The sequence below is a fragment of the Falco naumanni genome, chromosome 5 (assembly GCF_017639655.2).
Source record: "Falco naumanni isolate bFalNau1 chromosome 5, bFalNau1.pat, whole genome shotgun sequence".
Lineage (NCBI taxonomy): Eukaryota > Metazoa > Chordata > Aves > Falconiformes > Falconidae > Falco > Falco naumanni.
Window position 1 is genome coordinate 69,116,231 of NC_054058.1, and position 21,103 is coordinate 69,137,333.

At 44.2% G+C, this 21,103-nt stretch overlaps 1 protein-coding gene across 3 annotated transcripts in view; it reads left to right on the plus strand.

The window, feature by feature from the left end:
- CAMK1D (calcium/calmodulin dependent protein kinase ID) overlaps positions 1-21,103 on the plus strand; it is a 227,516-nt gene that overhangs the window by 119,473 nt on the left and 86,940 nt on the right. For all 3 annotated transcript variants that reach the window (XM_040595505.1, XM_040595506.1, XM_040595507.1), the window contains exon 3: positions 18,145-18,219. In XM_040595505.1, coding sequence (XP_040451439.1) covers positions 18,145-18,219 — 75 coding nt within the window. The remainder of the gene's footprint in view (positions 1-18,144; positions 18,220-21,103) is intronic.

The window sequence follows — 21,103 nt, forward strand, 5'->3', positions numbered from 1 at the left end:
ATTGGATAAAAGATGGCACTATTGTTGGCACTGTGCACGGGAGGGATCCTCTTTATCAAACAGCACATTTAATCATACTGAATCCTTAGAAGTTATTTAAATTTAAAATATTGTCTTAGTCTTAAAAAAATTATGTTGTAAAATGTGTAACAGTCCCCATTTCAAAGGCAATCACCTGGAAATCATGGGGGTGTCTGTTAGAAATCCATGAGTCTTTGACTAAAAAAATCAGGATGTAAGTGAGATTTCTCAAGACAGTGGGGAGCAGATGGTCGTGCTGAGGGACAGGGAAGTAGGCACTCCTGCATCAGTTCTGGACAATGACTTGAAGCTCGATGACGAAAATGGCCTCTTGATTTCAGCTGCCAGCCTCACCCCCTGCTATGGATGGACACTTCATCCACAGCACCACTCAGCCTGTTTATAAAATTATGAAAAGTAAATTCTGTTTGAAATGGAGGATTAATGTAGTCAAGGGACTGCAGTGAGCAGAGAGGGTGTAAACACATCTGTCCTCTTGTTTTATGCTGAAAACCATCACCGCATTGTCTGATTAATGCATCAGCTAGATTAGGAATTGCCAGGTCCCTGGCAAATTTAGTGAAGGTGTTATCATCTTGCTTTTGAGGTTATAAAATACAGCTCATACACATACCTGCTTGATGTTTGGTAACTAATTTTGGATTTCTATGTTTGAAAGTTCTTTTTAGTGGTTTTTTTGTGGGTGATGTGGGTAAGCAAGAAAGCAAGGAGACATTTTAGTCTTGGAAGAGGTTAGCAGCATGTGCCAGAGAGTCATGTTCTAGCTTTTTATAACCAACTTTAGACATGCTTTTCATAGCTAATGTCTTCAGTAGACACATGCAGGGGAGAACTCTGGAACCAGGAATAATCTTACACAGCGGGTGGATTCATCCTGGGAGGCAGCTGACAGTTATTTTCAGAAGGCAAACTCTTTCCTTGGGGTTTCTTGCAAGGAAGAGGAAGTTTTCAAAAGGAGTTGTGCTCACAGTCTGCTGAGTCAGCACATCCTTAGGTTGCTCTGCTTAGGCCTTGTTCCCAGCTGGCATATCCCATTCAAAAGGTGCTGAGAGAGGTCTCAGTTCATTTCCAAGCCGGCAGTACCCTCCCTTGGTGAATTTTTTTCACTTTCAAGGACTATTTCTACTTTAATCAACTGAAAGTTGAGTTCCTTTGGGCCATTAGACATCTGTGTTCTTCCTCTCAAGAGGACTGTTATTCTGGCAAAAAAGAGCTGGAGGTTGTTTATCTGCAGAACTCTTTGGCCAAGTCCCACCTTCAAAATGTAGTATTGTTATTTGGAAGGAAAAGGAAACCCTGAGAGCCAGGGTAGGATGCAGATTGCCCTAATGTGGTCCAAGCCTGCGGAAATGATCTGCAGAGAGAGCTGGGAGCCTGAGAGCAGCCCTCCTGAAAATCAAAATGTTGGATGGGTATTTGCCTAGAAGTAGGCAAAGGCAGTGCCTGGGCTGCTGTCCCTCTCTGAAGCTCAGAGACCTACCTCTGGACAGTACATCAGCTGCCTCTGTTCATCCTGGAGCCAGACCCTACAGCCCTTTCTGGAGCTGGGTATCCAACTGAGAGGGGCTTAGTGTTTGTGGTTGTGTGCTGCCTAGCTGGTGGGGTTGTATGGCCAGAGGATGAGACACCTTGCAGCTCACAAGTCCCATCTCCTAGGTGGCTTTGCTGCCTGCCACCAGGCTAACAAACTTCCTGGGTTTACATGTTCTCACCCCTTCCTAATGAAAGTGGCACCAGGAGTGCAGGATTTGAGGGTCAGAAGGAGACCACATCAAAGTGGTCCCACCTAGCTGGGGCTTGGAGCAGGGAGATCTTTCTTCTGCTCTGCTCCATGGCTATGTCCTCTGCCTTACAGATATTGGATTAGCAGCAAAAAAAATCCTAATAGCTAAAAGCTGTTCAAATGCAGTACAAAAAGAGTTCACACCACAGGGGAACTGATATGAGAGACAGATGTGGACAGATGAGACAGCACAAGGAATCAAGAGAAGTTCATTAGAATCACAGCATGGTTTGGGTTGGAAGGCACCTCTTTAAGTTCATCTAGTCCAACCTGCCTACCATGGGAGCTCACACACAAGACTGGCCAATACATCTTGTCACCTTTAGGAAAGGCTTTTAAGAGCCTAGAAGAGTTGTGAGGAGGGCTTCAGTGATGGTCACCCCGAAGATGAGGAGCAGCTCCAAAATGTGTGGGCATCCAGTGTGTGTAACAGACAGCATAAAGGTACTTGGTTGAAAATCTGCTTCTTTCTTGATGAGCATCACCACCTTGTTAGAGGTGAGAAATGAGTATTCAGTGCAATAGTGGTAGGCTTAGAAGGTCCTTGAAGATGGAGATGGAGGTGTTATGTTTCAGGGAATAGATAGTTGAAGAGCCAATGGATAGATGAGCACAGCGGAAAACATGAACTAGGAAATGTGCTTTGCGGCAATACGAGTGAGTGAAAAATGTCAGAGAGGAGGAGATTGCAATAACTGAAATGCATGTGTTTGGGATTCTTCCCTTTCTCTTATTCCTGATTGCTCCCCTGAGCAGGGTCTCACAGACAGCACAAATGGAAGCACAAGCCTTTGGGAAGTGTATGTGACTGCTGTCATTACATGGCATGGCTGGCTCAAATAGCAGCCATGGAGATTACTGGTATATGCAAGACAGCCTGCCATGGAGAAAAAAAAGAGCGGACTTCTGACAAAAAGTAAAAGGATGGGGAGGAGGCAGCTGAAACCAGAGGAGAAAATAAGACATAAAACCAAAACCAAAACTACAAACGAAACAGGAGGCACTAAGTAACAATTAGGCTAAAGCCAGATTAATTTTAAGTGTTTTAACCATTCATGCTGAGTGATTAAGTGCTGTGAGATTTGACAACTCTGATTGTCTACTCAGAAGTGTATTTATGCCTGTCAAAAGCAAAATGGCATGTTAGAAACAAAGCCTCACCTTCCCCACCTGTATCTGGTATGGAGTTTGTAAAGCATAATTCTGTAATAAGTCTGTATTAATCAAAATTATAACAGTGAATGGTGTCTGAATTAATCACATGCATGACTGATGCAGTATTAATTGCTCAGCAGATTTCGTACATGACTGTGTGACTTCACCAGTATTATGGACCTGGTTTCAGGTTGGTGAAACCTGCCTACCCCTTGGGGAGTCTGCTTCTCCCTTGCCATGTGCATTGTGGTGTCATCAGAACCAGCTCAGAGGTATCACACCAGCGCTGTGTGGACCAGCTCAGGTGTGAATAAGGACACAAGATTTGGTTATTCTATCACGTAACTTTCGATATCTACAAGTGTACACCATTGGAGTAAGAACTGCCATTCTTCTGCCCGTTCCAACTGACTGGCTTGGCTATATCCTTCAGAAAGATATAGAAGGTGACAGAAATACATTCCTCGGTGTCTGGGCTCTCTGGAGGTTTCTGGCTGGTTTCTTGACCATAAGTTTGTGCCTCTCTATGTGCCTGTTGGCGTAAAGTCACCCATCAAAGCCCAAATATATTTTGGAAATGTGGATTCATGATTTTTTCCCCCCTAAATATTTCCAAAGTGTTTTTCATAACGTTTACCAGTAACCTGTGCCAGCCTGAAGCCTCAGCATGTTTCCCTGCTAACTCTGGTTCCCTTCAAAGTGCTCGTAACTTCTTAAACAAGTTCCATTGGCTTTTCAAGCTTTCATTTTTGGTCCTAGCTCAAAGGTGGATTTTTTAAAAGTGTGAGAAAAGTGTTTCCAGTCACACTTCAGAGCTATGTGAGTGGGGAGAAATGTACTTTTTTCCCTATGCTTGGTTTGAAGGTCAGGATTTCATAATGAAAAATGGTTGAAGTTGGGAGGTTAATGGAAACTCAGAGCTGAAGCATTAACTCAGCAGGTAGCTTCCTCTCTCTTATGGTCTTATTGAGAACACACAAATGTCTTTCTGACTGGAGGAAATAATTATTTGTATCAAATATGTTATTTTACAGTCCCACCAGAACACAGAGTAACACGATAATGCAGTAACATACAAGCTGAAGTATAACTTGATGGATGCAGCGATAGAACAGGGAAAAAGGATTTGGACAGGATGTCTGTCAGGATGCAACTCCCATGCAGTTTGGAGTTAAACTTCAAGGGGCATCGCGCAGGAGAGTGTGAAACATGAGAAGACACATAATAGCTATGGACCTGGGCAATTCTAGGTTTTAAGCTTAGGTGCAAATTAGGAATTGTATAGGAACATCTGTGCCTGTATTTGTGTTGCATTTGGAATTGAGATGTTTTGTAAGTCTTATTGCAAATCCAGCTCTTGAGAGATCACCAGATCGCAGATGATAAGACCGATAGGAATGTGTACATTCATCTGGAAATGAACTTCTAACCTCTTAAGTTTGTGATGCTAATCACATCACCAGTTGCTTTCCCAGCAGTTTTTACTTGTGCTCAGTAACTATGAAGTGCTAATATACTTGGAATTTGTGACAAGACATTGAATTTATTGACACCACATAAAGCTGAGGTAATGATAAAAAAGAGGTAGGTTTGATGACTGTTTTGTGGTGTGTCATAAACGAATGCATTGTTCCAATTAAGCAGACAATAGGCAGGAGTGAAGGCTGTAAATTCACACCCCTTGCTTTATAGCTCCTTTTTTCTTGTGGGAGAAGCCAAGCATTGAGTAGCCTCAAAGGCTGAGCTGGAGAACACCTTCTTCCCAAACACATGCTCCACCCAGCTCAAAATTGACCCACCCCTTGTGAAGCAAGATTTGTGGTATTAGGGGTTTTCTGGCATCACCCTGACAAGCACTATTGGCACATGCACTTTAGAAAGGATATGGTTTAAATGTATTAATTCAGTACTATCTGTGGTGAGCAGCACAGCTTTTAGCACAGCAGAGGAGAGGGCGGTGTTACCAGAATGCCCTGTGTCCATCAGCACTCGAGCGGCATTTAGTACCATTTATTTTAGACTTCATCTAATAGCTACCTTTCATTCTAAATACCTTGAATTAATTAGATGTATTGCTTAGGAAAAAAATGAGTCACTGTGTGTGACTTGTATGTGTGACTTGGCTGTATAAAATATTAGAAATCTATAGCACTGCAGTTTTTAAGTCAGTTGGTTGGAACACGTTCTCTTAAACGCCATGAAACAGCCCACTTTTTCATACTGACTTCTTAGTTGAGTGAATTACAAGGAATTGACAAAGATAAATCTGCTATCATTGTCCTTTGAAATACATTTATAAACTCTTTTTTTCAAAGTATTTTCATTCTCGTTTCTGCTTCACCATGGCACGCAAAAAGTCAATGGGCAGCGGTAAAACCTCCAATAATGGAAAAATAACCCACATGTCACTGCAATACTGCTCTTTAGCCCTACTGTTCTTATAGTTAGACATGCATTTATTTTACATGAAGGATTTTCTGTCTTTCAACATTCATTATTGCTTATGATATTAATATTCTGCTTTTTACTGTCTGAAGTATTGGCATTTTTAACCTCCATGCTCTGGAGCAGGACAGTGCCGCACTGACATATTTAAAAGACATAAATTCAATCTGCAGTGGTTATTAGGGGTTTAAAACTATGGCAAGATTCCAGTCTTCCAGCCCTTTAGTGCCTGCATCACCTTTAGGAATCATTTAGAGAGATATTTTAAAGATATTTAGCTAGCTGAAGCTAGCCAGGAGGATGTTTGAAAGTGCTTTGATGTTTAGCTACTGTGGGAAGTTACTTGCATTATAAGGTACCTAATAATCTTTAGAAGTCTGGTCCTTGATTTCTAAGTGGGTGTTTTTAAAAATCATACTTCCATGCCATAGGAAAAGAGGGAACTGCAATTTAAAGTAGTCTTTACTGGGCAAGTGGCCGCAGGTGTAGATGTAGATGTGGCTTCGTTTAAACTCCCCAGTCACCTCCCCAGAGGCACACTGGGGACATTTGTGAATCCAGGTTTCTCCCTAAAAATAGAAACCTATACATAGGGTCCCTGTGCTCCACAGTAATACAAATAGCAGGAATAAATGATCTTCAACACTATTTAATTTTTAATGAGACCGCCTTTATCATATGCTCTGTAAAACTGGGGAGATTAGGAGTCTCAAACTTATTCTCACCTGGTTAAAAACCAATTAGCTTTTATACACAAGTCAAATGCATCCTTATTAGCAAGAATTTCTGCTAATTATATTACCCTGGTTAAGTGACTTTTCTGCCACTTGATGTGTCAAGTTCAGGTCTACTTTGGACTCTATAGCAATGCTGCCAAGATTTGAATCCAGCCAAGGGAGACCCCCATGGTCTTGCCTGCTTAAAGATTTCAAGATCTGGCCCAGCTGAAATACGCCACGATTAATTTTGCCCATTGCTGGGAGTTTTCTTTCTCTTCCATCCATCTGCTTCTTTCCTGAAGACCACGTGCAAAGCAAGCCCAATAACAGTGGAAGTAGAAGGCATATTTTTGCCTCCAGTATCTGGGACGATTGAAAATAGAAGAAGCTTGAACGTCAGTAGCCTGCACTTCAGCTTTAAAATGGCAGGTTCAGTTATGGAGGAGTGAAGCTGCATTTTCCTCTGTCATTACCAGCTGTGCGGAGAAGTGGCTCTGGGACATTAAGTAGTCCCACTGCTTTCACACAGGTGTCAGAAGTGAATCCGCCTTTGAGTTTGGCTTTCTACACTCTGTGACTAGGACAGTAACTCATAATGAACACACAGCGGTATGGTCGTCCCCCGAGATCAATCCCCCACTGTGCAGAGCTTTCCCACTTACTCTCTCATGGTATAGGGTGTATATGACTCACATGAGGGCTATTGGCACTTCCCACAGGCAACTGGGGGAGCAGTCTTCTGTGTAGGAGTGTCCTAATACACTGATGATGAAACGTGGAAACCTGCCTAGCCTTTTACTTATCCTTCTGTCTTTCTCAAGAAATAAAATAAATTGGCTTGGCTTCCCAGTAGCTTGGTGGGAAGGAGGGAGTTTTCTGGCAGGTTGCTGCTGATGAGTTTGTCGTGCAGCTCATCCCTACAGACTGAGTGTTTGAGTCAGACTGCTGCCAAGATGCCAGCTAAGGACTGCTTAGGAGCCCTAAGAGAGCTGTGCTCTAGCATCCTGGTCTGCAGGGATTCACTGTTCCCTGGGCACATGGCCCTGGGGCCAGCCAGTTAGGCAGGGTGCCGGCAAGCACAGCTGATGCACTGTGGCCCTAATAACACAAATACATTGAGACTTGATCGATTAAGACTCAAACCCACACGTGCTAGGAGAAGCAAGTGATTATTGATGTACCCTCTGCACCCATAGGATCTCCCACCACTTTTGGAGAGCATTCGCTGTTCCTTATTGTAGGAAGCAACTGCAACTGGGCAAATGTGACACTTGGCCTCTAGCATGGCACTGAGGAACTGTAATAGGCTTTAATTATCACACACACACTCAAGCTGATGGGACTCCATCAAGGCTTGTGATTTTCTAGGTTGCCCAGCAACAATATGTGGTAGCCCGATTTGCAGAGCTGAGCATGGGGGGGCAAAAAGTTGGGCTCAGGATGTCATCTGTGCTTGGTTGCCCATTTGCTTTCCCACTTGTGGAAAAAAATGCAGTTTTGAGACATAAACATCTTTGCATATGAATGTAGAGCATAGTCCTGCTTCATGCTGTGATCTGAAGTGTCCTTTTGGTTCCATCACTGTTCTCTGAGTACGTCAGAAAACCTTTGTACTCTCACTTGTCCTTATCATCAGCTGTATAGCCCCACCTCACCCGTACGCATTGGCTTCTAGGGTAACCCAATAGCTAAAGATCCTGTACAAGCCAAGCTGGGAGTCCCAGCGCTGTCACATTTCCTGGGTGACAGCTACATTTATTTCCCACATGGTGGAATGAAATACCTAGTTTTGTTATATCTTCCAATCCCATGCTCATCCAAACAGGCAGTTATCCATGTTTTTGTGTAACTTCTCTGTACAGGCGCGTGGGCGTTGTATCAATCATCCTTCATTAGTGTGTATTCAAACCAATGAAGGAGATAATAGTAGACAACAACACCCCTGAGCCTGTGTCAAATGGGTATGTCACAGATGGCAGAGCTTTCTTTTCAGAAGTGTAATATCTGCTGCCAGGTTTCAGGTATAACTGAATGTATGTGTACATACTGCACTCATCTGAGAACCAGGAGGCTACAACAAGAGTATTATACCAGTTATTCACCTCTTCATTCACTGTAAACTAAGAAGAGCAGATGATTTTCTGAGGCCAAGTGTGGGAATAGTTGCTCTGCCTGCAGCCAGATCACCCTTGCAAGAGTGTCAGTCTATTTTGCAAATAGTTTCTCCTTTTCTGTGCATCTGTGTTTGCATGAAACCCCTTCAGAACATCCCACCTCAGCCCAGGAGCTGTCCACTACCTTTCACTGCACGTAGCTCCTCAAGTTTCCCAGGCAAGGGAGTGGGAATCAGCTATAATTACTGGCTGCACATGTAAATCCACACTCCCCCACACTGGAAAAACAGGGCTGCTGCCAACAACTAAAAGATGGTTCACTGGTTTTGGCTGAGATAAATCCTTGCAGCCACTACTTTTATCTTTTTCACCTGTAATGATTAATTCAGCATTAATGTTAGTTTTGACCTGTTTCAAATTAAACAGTCTGGAGGTTTTTGCTCAAGCTTTGCAAGGCTTTTTGAATGCTGCCAGTTGGGATCCACTGCTTGGAAACGATTGTTCTGATGGCTTGGTCTGCTTCTTGTGGAATTGGGGATTCCTGAAATCAGGGATGGCGCTCACATGGAGGTATTTGTATTGCCTTAAATGGGCTGCAGGTCCTACTGTGGGAATCCAAGCATTTCAGAAAGTTATTTGGTCCTAGTCTTCCCATTACAGCTGCGAGTTACTGACCCAGAACTTGAATGTCTTTTTCTTGAAAGGCTACTGAGCAGCATTCACATCAAAACACTTGGGACAAGTGAACACAAGGTCAGCATCTAACTACAGGTGTGCAGTCTAGGAATTCCTTATTTTTATCCTTAAAGTCCCTATATTTGTTTGTTATGTTTATGGGGGATTATAATGTCCCACAAGTGCCCATCAAAAACCCATCCATCTGTTCTGGAGATGTTCAGGCTTTGTCTGAGCTCTGTTGTGATCTGGATACCAGACAGAACAGGGCATAATCTCAGCCTGTGTCCCAAGGAAGCAACGAGCCCATGGGCTCACTTGTTGCATGCTTAATAGACCCAGCAGCATGCCCGGCACAACATCTGGCAACAGCTGTTGTTTCAGAAACAGTCAGGATGCTGCCTCCAGCATCCCTTTTGCACTGTGCCTGATGGCTAGAAAGTATCTCCAGGAGGAAAATACACATGCTCTGGAGGTTCGTACAACTCCCAGGAGGGAACCAAGGTATTTTTTAAGATGAGCAAACAGTCCCCTACTTCTTCAAGCTGCACTACTGCGCAGAGTGGTGTAGGAAGGCATGCCACCACACAGGCTGCAAATGCCCCTCGCAGTGGAGGAGCCAGACCATTCCCTGCTCACAGGATCTGGAGCAATTAGAAATGAAGAGAAGGATTATACTGCTAGGGAGTATAACATGAGGTAGGGCATGGATCAGAAACTGCAAGGTATATTTAAGTAGGTTTTGTCACAACCAGTAAGTGTTACAGCTGCTTAACTACACAGCTCAGGTTTCCAGCTGCAAAATGCCTCCAACTTGACATTATCGCTGTGAAATCTCATGAGAATATTTTATGAACATGGTACGTAATGCTGGCATTTGCGATAGAGGGCATGCAGTGCTGGGGAAGAAAGGCCATTGAAATTGCTGGGAAAATTTCTGGGTCTTCACCCTTGAGTAACAGGAGATCACAGAGCTGATGGGTAGAATCTGAATGATTAAATGAAGGGAAGACACGCTGTGTAACCATAAGACAAGATTTCCTGACAGCTTCCCAACCTTTCTTCTCAATGTGTTGGGTCATACCTCCATTAAGACCCAGAGGAGGCAGCTGTGTTGATAGAATTATTCAGCGTCCTGGTAGAACACTGGCTCAGGACAAATCTCATCCTGGCTCATTTCTTTACATATAGAAAGTTACATGCCAAATTGAAATGTTAAATTCTGAAATAACTAAACTGGCAAAAAAATGTTATTTTAAAAATCATCATCTTCTTCTAAGGCTAATAGAAGCATGTCTTTTGGTGGGCATCTGTCTCTGTCCTGAAATTTGGCTGACCCTGCTTCCTTCGAACGCCTTGCCACTTGCTGCCAGCCCTGGGGCTTTTTATCACATTCTCCTCTTCAGTCACAGCTGAGGGAAGGTGTATGAAGTGATTCATCCCTCCACATTTGCCTTTGTGTCCCATCTTCTAGGCTATCCAGGGTCTTTCCCTTCTAGCTGGTTTTCCAAAGCAGACAGTACTGTATGATGATGTTTCCTACCTACTCCAATTAACCTGACAGAAGCGTAGAGATCACAAAGATACTAGTAAAGACACTAATTTCCTTTATGTGTTGTGAGTAGTTTGTGGTTTGGAGACCACACGTGACCCCAGAGATCACTCCTTGGACTTCCAGCCACAAAGATTTACCTAATCTGGTCAGGCAATCAAGACACGGGCACTGAACCATCTGGCTTTGAGCTGGAATTAGCTCTCCCTTCCCCAGTCATTAGACCAAGCAAGGCAAGATGGGCAATGTGGGTGGGAATAAAATTTATAGTGGTGGTAGGAGAACAGAGGAGGTCAAAAACACCATCTGGCTGGGAGACAGAGCACCATTCCTCTTTTTTCTCATAAATACAAGTTCTCCTTAATTTTTAATGCAAGGGAGTTTTCAGTACTGAATCCAGTAAATCTCCTCCAGCTCTTTGCAATAAGCAAATTAAGGATATAACTTCAAAAAAACAGCAATCTAAATGCAGTAGGAGAGAAAAAGCAGATGTTTTGGCTTTGCTACCTCTGTAGATCCACCTTCGCTAAGAGCAACTAACATATGCCTGATTTTGTTCACATCTCTGCTCTATGTCTAGTTAACTTTAGCATTATTTGCATGTGTGTGAGAGTGAGGAGGGAGACGGCTGATCTATGGTGGAAACCAAAGCCCCTTCTGTAGCCACACAAGCTGTCTCCACTGCAGTACCATGTACTTAATGGCTGTAAGGGGGAGGAACAGTGCATGGGTTATGAAGTAGCGAACATTAATCACAGTGCCATTAAACCTTCCACCTTTCTTCTAAAGCCGTCTCCAAAGAGGTCCATTTCAGGGGAGGGGGATTGACTTAGCGACACGAAACTGGTAGCCTTTTATTTACCATGGGTTGCTGAACCCTCAGGTGATACTAATGCAAGGATACTGTCCCCATGTTGTCATAAGCATTTTTAAGTTTATGATCTTCCAACCTGGAACTTCACGTTTGTGTGCAAAAGAGAATAAAATCAACCGACTTCCTTTTTTTCCCCTCTGCAGACTTTACTGCAAGCAGCCCCAACCTATGCAGCTCCTGCTTGCTTGCCTTGAACTGCCTGGGGCCTCTTCTTACGGCTGCTTGGAGTCATCGTACAGTGCTGTCAGTAGATTATTTGCTGGCTATGCGATGGTGGTATAAAAGTCATTCTTCCCGAGGGGCCTGAAACCCTTCAGGAGGCATAAGGCTTCAATCTGAGATATGAACCCCTGCAAGATAGTTTGTGTCCTGTTTGAAGGGGAAAGGTCTACTATAAAGTCACCTTTTACCAGATACAAGATAGTAGAGAGCAAATGGATGAGAAAGACCTGGTATATACCAACTGGGCCAAAAAAACCCCACCAAAACCCCCCAGCAAACTTGATCTGGAGCTTACATTTCTTCTTTTCACACCAGAAAGTCCACGTGGGAGGAAAATCTGGACGATGGGAGAAGTGTCATGCTGAACTCTGCTCGCGCAAATATCAGTGAAGCTATATGGGGAATATCCATCTGTAAAATACCTGTCCTGAAGGATGCCTGGAGGATAAGAAAGGGAGGGTGTAGAGTAGTGTTAGAGATATGTTACCTCACATCATACGTGCCCGGTTGATTTTTAAACATCCAACTCATAAGAGGCTTGCATTAAGGTAAGGCACTGCCAGTCCCATGGACAAGCATTGGTATTTGAAGTTTTTCCAGCCCAGGAGTGGTGGGCAGATCTCTGCTGCAGTCAGCCAGCCTTCTCCAGGACAGCCATAGGTTTCACTCCCTATACCAACCCTTGCCATCTCAATTACTCTGTTCCCCTCTTAGCAGACTTGTCATGTTTTCCCCTTGGGAGCAGGCTGTGTTGTTCCCATGCATTCTCACACCCTTACAAGCCATGCATTTTTTTGGTAGTTTTCTTTCATATGGAAAGCAATCTGATATGGTCACTCCACATGAATATGTGTGAGACTATCTTAATATCTGTTGAAATCTTTGACTCACTTCAGCTGAATGAGACAGCTGAGCAGAGGTGTCTAGTGTCTTCCAGAGCAGGAACTGTGATTTCAGTACTTCCCTTGGTGAACTGGTGAATTCATCAAACCCAGTAACCCTCGTGCTGCTGGCAAAACTCTCTGCAGGGTATATGCAGAAATAATGGAACACTTATTCACAAAGACATTTGGTTACTCAAAGCCACAAATCCTTACAGACTCAGGCTTTGTTAGTTCTTGCTTTCACAAAATTATTTGTCTTTCTTGTGGCATTTTATCCTTGAAACGTGTTGCTCATGGAGGTGTAGCATTAAATGCCATGTCTTGCAAATGTAACACTCTGACTTGGAAAGAGCTGTTATGGGGGAACTTGCCCTACTTAAATGGCTCTCATGTTTACCCAGGGTTTTTGTATGGTGTTCTTCCAACTGATCCTCATTTTCAGTGTTAAAAATTATAGATGTTAATATAAGGGATTCAATCATAGTTTATAGCATGCCTTTGCAGCTGGGGTATTTAACATGCTCCCTTTGCAGCTCGGGAGCCAAAGCAACAGCAAAATCTGGGTCCTCTGCTTTTATCTGTGAGAATGCTGCCCCTCTAATTAATGATCCCCAGCAACAAGCAACAAAGTTGCTTTCAGCTCTTTGGCCTCTGGGGTGGTCAGGAGCCAGCAGAGATGTACAGGAAGCTCAGTCATTAAAGGATTTAGTTTCCCTGTACATCAACTTCCATGTTTTAATCCTTTGCTTCTTAAAAGCAATCCCCAGCCAAAGCCTGTGGAGTATTTTATATTTTTTTTGAGTGGGGGTGAATGTTGAAGTCACTTTTGCCCATTAGGGCTAGTTCTGGGATTAGGGGGCTTGTGCCCATCTGGGAGCAGTGAGTAGGACGTGGTGGGTCTGTGCCAGCCAGTGGCGAGGGTGGATTTCAGCATCACTGGAGTGCCATGCCATATACTCATCACTACTCAAATGTGGCAGCACACCCATTTTGGTGTGGTGGAAACTGTCATGCAGGGCTAACTGCCACTTCTGGTCAAGCTGGGTTTTTTGTCGGGGGCAGGTTTCATCTCCTTCGGAGGCAGACCTCTCTGTGTTTCAGCAGCACTGAATGCTGTAGCAGTCAGGGAAAAATGACAATTCCCATAGCAATGCTCTTCAACAACCCCACAGCAAGCAAAAGGGACCAGTTTGTGCTTGGGGCTCTGCAGCAGATCAAATCCTCTCCCACCAGCCCTTGTTTGCACAGCTGCCATGCTTGGAAAAGTCACCCAAAGTTGTTATTTGCCCAGTTCAGTCTTGGCTAGCAATTTGCTCATATGTTAAAATACTGCTCAGGTGGAACGCTGCCTCTAGTCATATGTGGTGTTCACACCTTTGTAACAGCACATGGGCAGAATTACAGACCTAAAAGGCCGGGGGGAAAACCTGATAATTTTGCACAGCTGCATCAAGCCTTGTGGCTCATGTCTGCCTGTGCATGGCATCCAAACCAGTGTTGCTCTGAAAATGGTGAATCCGTCCTTTCTCTTCATAGTTTCTTACCAGGATTAATCACTCTTCATGGGATTTTGTATACTTAAATTTCCCTGATTCTCACTTCTAGATTTATTTTCCTCTGCTTTGTCACCTGGATTGCAACATCTCATAGTCATTGCAGGGTTAAGAGTCCTGAGTGAAGTATTAGCTGATACTAATACTTGGCTGAAGTATTAGCCTTTTGTATTTTTATTTCGAGACTCTTCTTTCTGTTGAATAGCCTCAGAATATTCCTGATAATGAAAAGAACAGCAGTGGCCAGAGGTGGTGCCTGCCCTTCGTGTCACAGCTGGGGGAATATGTGGGGAAACTATCAGGGTGTGGGAGATGCGAGCAGCACCTGGGGTGGCCAGGAAGGAGGGAGAGCATCAGCGAAAACAGTAAGTGTGATGAAGGGGAGGTTAAAAGGGTGGTAAGGGAGATTGCCTTAGCTGGATGTTTCCTTGTTCATAACAATTTGCGTAATCAAATCTAATTTGCTTTAACCAAGCCCATGTTTTGATGGTTTTTGGGGGGGGCTTTTCTCTTTCTTTGGAGACAATTAATGGGAACTGCTGTCACCCCAGTCCATGGCCATGTCCCCTCTGTTACAGCCCTAATGTTGCACCATCATGTACCACAACATTGATGTGTTGCTTTGCATAGAGTTAATCCAGGGCATGTTTATCTATTGCAGCGTGGGAGCCACACCTCAGGAAGGGGGGATGCTAGGGAGGGAAGACAGAGCAAAGAAAAAGCTGCAGAGAAGTGAGGTTAAGGTCCTCTCACCAAGATAGCAAGGAGAAGGGATTGGAATAATATGGCCTATTGGTTAAGATTATACTCTTGAGGTTGGGGGATCTGTTTTTTTGACCCTCTCTGCTCCGTCCTCTCATGTGATTACAGAAAAACTTCTAGCTTTTCTGCATGCCCCTTCCCCTTTTGTAAAATGAGAACAGCACCTTTGAAAAAAATAAACCCTGGCAGGTCTTGAGGAGATCAGATAGTCCGCTGAGTATTTCTGCTGAGCGAGTTCACCAGTGTGGCTGCGTGGAGGCATTTGGAGGCTTAACAGAATGAATCCTCTGAACCTTTGAGATTCACTCGGCACTTCTAGAGGGGGATAAAAGTGGAGTTAATTAAAGCCGTTCCCAAATCCCTCCTGATCCGTGGCCATCAAGTAGCTGCCGCTGCACAGTGCTTTCCTTGTCCTCGGCTTTCGATGTACCCCACCATGCGTGCAAGTCAGAAAGGTCTGTTCGGCTCTTACCCTGACTGGTATCACCCTACTGGCACCACCGGGCTGCTTACAGAAGAGTGGGACAGAGTTGTCCCACCCCCACTGACCTTTGCGGTATTGATAAAACCCTGTGACGAGACCGCACCCGACTTCCCAAACCCTGGGGTGTTACTGTGATGAACAGTATTCAGCCTTGAGGGGTTAATGACTGTGTATCAGGGCCACAGGCCATGGCTCACCTGCTCTGAAGTGAAGAAGGGAGGGATTGCTGGTGGCTGCAGGGTGAGGAGCAGCCGCTGCTGCTGGCTGCAGTGACCTCTGCTGGGAAGCCCATGGCTGCTCCGGTCCAGCTTCAGCAACACAACCCACAGCTTGATCTAAACCGTAGGTTTCTCCCCAAGTGATTTCCGTTGATTTTTTTTAAATTATTTTTTTTTAATGTTGAGTTCCATTTTCCTTTAAATATCTTGTCATCTGAAAATCCATCCGAGTAGAGAAATGCTGTGTGGGACGAGCTGCTTCATTTGCAGGCGTGTCATGAGCACTTTACCAGGAGTGTTAAGCACTGCGTAACTCCATGATTAAGGCCATGTTGGTCTTAGGGGAGCTGAGAGAAAATGGGGAAAAAAAGCATCCTTCCCATCTCAGCAGAGCCCTTGAGCACAGCAGCCACCAGCGGCTGGAGTGGCTGGCATGCATAGGCGTCACCTCCCAAAGGGACATCTTCCAAATATCCTCATACCTAAGAGGGATTACTCCCTTTGTACTTTGGGGGTGATTCAGCTTCTTCTACTGCCTTGTTCCAGACTACACTTTATAGTTGCCATCTCCCTGAATCCCACGCGCTCACCCCCTGCATCTGATTTCAAAGAGGGGCAGACTGGCTCATCACAGAGGACCCCCGCAGTGGTAGGAGGACTAAACCCTTTCTCCCTCCTTCGCTGTAGAACTGAGCAAGTTGATCTGCCTTCAGACAGCACAGCAGCACAGTGCCCATTTGGTTTGCAAATCAGAAAGGGGAGAGCGTCTTGTGGCCACCCTCAGCACGAAGCTTGGCGTGTCTGATGAGCTCTTTCCTAGCCTCTGCCTCCCCAGCTGTTTGTCTTGGTGGGTGACCCACCTGCTAGCCATGTGTGTGACGGTTAGGTGTTGCTGGCAGCTGTCTCAGAGGGGCTTAGGTTGGTTTGGAGAACCTCTGAGGTTCTTAAAAATAGAAATGCAAAGCGTTAATATGTGCATGGTAAAAACCATACCATCGACTAAGCTGAAGGCTTTAAACAGATAACACTATGCCAGATGACTTGTATTAAAACTGCCTTGATCATGGTGGTAGGCGGTACACAAGTGATCACATGAATGTGCATGTGCAGAAAGGAATATGGATAAACACATATAATAATTTTCTTTAAAAGTGACTAATTGCTTGAAATGCCATTTGTAGCGTACCTTCAACTAATTTAAACAAGGCAAACCCACCTTTGTCGTAGCTGCAGCTCTTAAGGGACTAGGCACTAGACCTGCACAACAAAATAAATGTTTCCAAACACGCTGTGTAAAGCCAAGTGGGCAGTGTATTAGTTTCCTGTTGTCAATATTAAGAACATAATTTGTGATGCAGTCTACCTGGAAATTTTGCTACAATAACATGGGATTTTTTCCAGATATTTTTGTAGAGTGAGGAGCCTGCTCATGTGTTTGGTGCTCTGACATCCTGTCATGCATTATGTTTGAGTTCACTTATTGTCGATGTTAAATTTCCTGTGTGTGAATGTACTTATGTGAATGCAGCTTTTGATGACTGATTATAAATATAAATTCAGGTCAGTCATGAGCTTTCCAGTGAATTCAGAGGAAATGGGTTTAGTCTGCATTCTTACGGGAAAGATCCTGCCGGGTGCAGGGGACCTTCTGCTCTCATCATCTCCACGCAGATGTTAGGGCACTTGGGACCATTGAGGATGAGGTCCTGACACATGATTAAGCATCTTAATTAAGCTACTTGAACCCTGAAACATGTAGAGTTTTGCAGTTGCTGACAATGCACTTTCGCTTTCTTTCTGAATGTGTCCATCTGTTGTTTAATGAGTGGTCTCTGCTTAGGGTTTCCCAGGTTTCTCATGCTGTTAAAATGATTGTCTGCAATAGGTGTAATTAGTGTTCTGTCCCTGGAGTTGTACTGATGCTCTTTTTAGGCTTTGCACAACTTAAATGTATCCCTCGGAAATTATTTGTAAGCATTTAAGGAGCAAACCCAGAGAGGCATTGCTCTAGTAGTTAATTAGACATATACTTGTAGAGATAATTTTTCTCTTTAAAGCTAGCATTTTGACAGGAGGCTTGGTGGGAATGGTGAGAGTGTAGAAAACCCATGAAGATGGTTGGAGCCATTGCACACAAAATGTACAGTACTTAATAAAGCTGGAGGGAAATTCAGACATCCAGACCAGGAGAGACATAGGAGCAGGGTGAATTTGGTGGGAAGGAGCATGGACCTGCTGTACAGCTGCTGCCTACGTATGCCAGCTTCTGCACAGGGACAAATCCCTGCCTTCTCCCTGCCAATCTGCACCCTGCCTCTGTCATTCCCTTGAACCCTGCTTTGCTGCTGTCCTGAGACTTCAACCTCCAGCCAACCATCTTCATTCATCTGACACGGGAACTGTAAACTTCTGTGCCCCAGATACTTAACCCTTAAACATTTTGGCTTCACAGAGGATTGAAGGAATTTTCTGTGAGTAATAACAGGCAGTATTCTGGGCTGTGAAGCAGACCTGACTGTTTACTTTGGTCAAAATCGTATTTTATGGTGTTGAATAAAGCGCTGACAAGTATAGTGTCTAACTAAAAATAGCTTTATGTTTTGCAGCCACTTAAAAAACTAAAAATCACTATTTCATTTTATCTTATCTTATGGTTTTTCAGGATCAAGCATGAAAATATAGTTGCCCTGGAAGACATCTATGAGAGTCCAAACCATTTATATCTGGTCATGCAATTGTAAGTACTGAACCTAATGAAGTTTTTGTGCCAAAACTGCCAACTCGTCTTGCTTTGGTTTTGTTCTTTAACCCAGAAGCTGGGATATGTGAGAGGTACTTGTCTTGTGTGCTACAGTCTTCAGAATCCCTGGGAGGTGTTTAAAAATGAATCTCCAAGTGTGATGGGCTGGGTTGTTGTGATATTGGGAATTGATGTGTTTTGTGAATAGTCTCACCCAGATCAAACCAGAGTGAAGAGGGGATGTTAAAGGGATCAGAACTCGCTCTGTACATGTGGAGTGGCCATGATTTAGTTTTCTGTGACTCAATGCATACCTGTTCCCTGTTCTGTACTGAACAAGAGGTGACCTGACACGCTACCATGTGCATGGGTACGTGGGTGCTGGAGTTGCAAGAAAAGTGCTGTCATTGTCTCAGCAGCAATGGTCGCTTAATGCCATTGTTCCTTCACATGCCTTTCTCACCAGAGCCTCTCTTCTTCCCCATTTTCCCTGAGAAGATTAGCATCCCATCAGGCACATGATACACTGTGGCTGACCTAGTCCTTCCCTCACATCCATCCAGCAGGGAGGAGGGGAGTGACAGGCAGGTGCTCATACGGCTTTGGTCATCGTATCGTGTCCCCCCCCTTCTGAAATCAATTAAAAAACATGATTTGAAGTTGAAATTTCCTCTTGCCAGCTCTAGTCTCTCTCCTTTTCCATTATGAGGTCACCTCAAATGAGAGCAAAGCAGACAGATAGGGCAGAGGGATAAATCACCATTGCGAAGAGCCAGATGTCCATAGGGAAGCCTGGAGCATCTGTTAGAGGCAGCTCTGCATTTAAATACCCCATGGGAAGTCCCTGGGGACTATGGTGGTCCGTTGTGTGTTGGTAATGCCCAGGCATGGAGATGCTGTTAGGTGCTGTTCTGCTGGCAGTGTGGGAAGAATAGTGCCCTGTACATTTTTAATCTGTTTTTGTAGCCTTACATTTCAGCCCAGAGTGCTGCAAAAGGACTTTCACAGGAACATCAGTGCTGTACAAATTCCAACAAACCAGCTGGGTTGTGGGAAGTACCAATTTCATGATCAGTTGATTTACAAATCCTTATTTTTGTTTAATTTCTTTAGATAAAAAAAGAAATCAATTTTACTCCTACTTATTATTAGCTTGTTTAGTGTAGTATAACCCTCATTTTTCTAGATTTCTTACATCCAGATCATTGGGTTATCTGAAATGTAGGTCTGTAATAGTAGGTGACACTGAATACGTGTTAGTATAAACTTCTACTTGCTCACAAATCAACACTTACTAGGGAATTATCCTTTCTGTTACAGCTGCATTTGTAAACCCAGCTAACTAATTTTCAAGGGCCAAACATTTAGCTATTCCAGAGGGACACAGCTTCACTGATGCCCACTGGGCTGAAATGCCCAGCTGAAGTAAGCAGCCAGGAACCCACTTGCAGCATTCAGGGTGCCAGCCTTGAGCCCTCCCCAGCCCCAATGAGCCCTTGTGTTGCAAGGTAGACCAAGATATCCTGCATACAAATGCGTTGAACTGAATCTGCCAGGGAGAGGAATCATTGCATTTTATCATTCCTATTAAGAAAAAGCAGGAAAAATCTTCAAAAACTACAGGGTCGTTTTATTTAATACGGGCACACACTTGAATGCAATCAAGTAACAGCACTGTAACAAACTTCTGCTCACACAGAGAGCCTGACCCTGTGTGTGTGTGTGTGTGCCTGCTCTTAATCTGCCTCAGCTATGGGCTACAACACGTTAACTGAAGCTTATTTTATTAAAGTCATTTGATGTTGTGCCAAGCTGTTGGTGTTAGCCTTCTGTGCTGCTGCAAATCAGACAAAAGCTGTGTTGTCCTCTGCTCTGCAGAGTATTTCCAGGGAATAACCTTTCTGTACTTTCTTGGGAAGCGGTTGGGTGGAGAGGACAAGATGGCCAGGTAGTCGCCACCATTGCTGTGGACGTTGCATTAGGGATGGTGCAACCTCTGCACTGCCCATGAATTTTCATCAGTAGTTGGGATTGGGATTGATTAGCATCAACAGTTGGGCGGCAACTCCACGAAATCCAGAAAACTCAAAATCAGTTCTGCATGCCTCCTTTCCCAGTTTCCATCTAGGAGAAAGCATGTACGGATAACCTCTTGTTTCCAAGGTAACACCAACTTGTTGGTACAACAATTGTGAACCATTGCATGGCATGAGGTATCTATTTGCTTACATCTCTGTCCTGTTTATTATTGTATTACTTGTGGGTTTTTTATCTTTTCATTTGTGTGTGTTTCTCCTAAACAAGACATCAGTTGCCTACATTTAAAACTGGGGTTTGATATGAAGTAGAAGGGGTTCTGATTAAGCAGTTTTCAGGAAGCAGCTGAATCCAGAGGAGCTCCTATTAATACTAGAATCTAGTTAAATAAATCGAAACCCTTACTGCCAGTCTGGTATACCTTTGTGCTCCCAGAGCAGGTCTGATCCCCTCAGTGGGAGGGCTGGTTACTCAGATGCTGTCAGCTGGTGTTTCTGGTTCTCCAAGGAAACTGAAATGTTCCTCCTGCATGAGGTCTTTTGACGTCTCTGCTGAGAACAAGCTTTTAGGGTGAGCAGCCCAGTTCAGCCAACCAACTGTTTTTTTCCAGTGTGGCATCTTAACTTTGCTGAATTATTCAGAAGATTTCCATCAGAGAAAACCCAAGGTGACAGGGGCTCCTTCCTGCCTGGTGCAAGTTACACACCGAGGAGAGCCCTGCCCAGGCGTTTGCAGGCTCCGCATCCCAGCACCCCCATTCCTGCTGTGCATCAGCTCTCCCCCACCACATGCCAGCAACTTATGACCCTGTGACGGCCTGGGAGGCAGCTCAAACAGGCAGGTG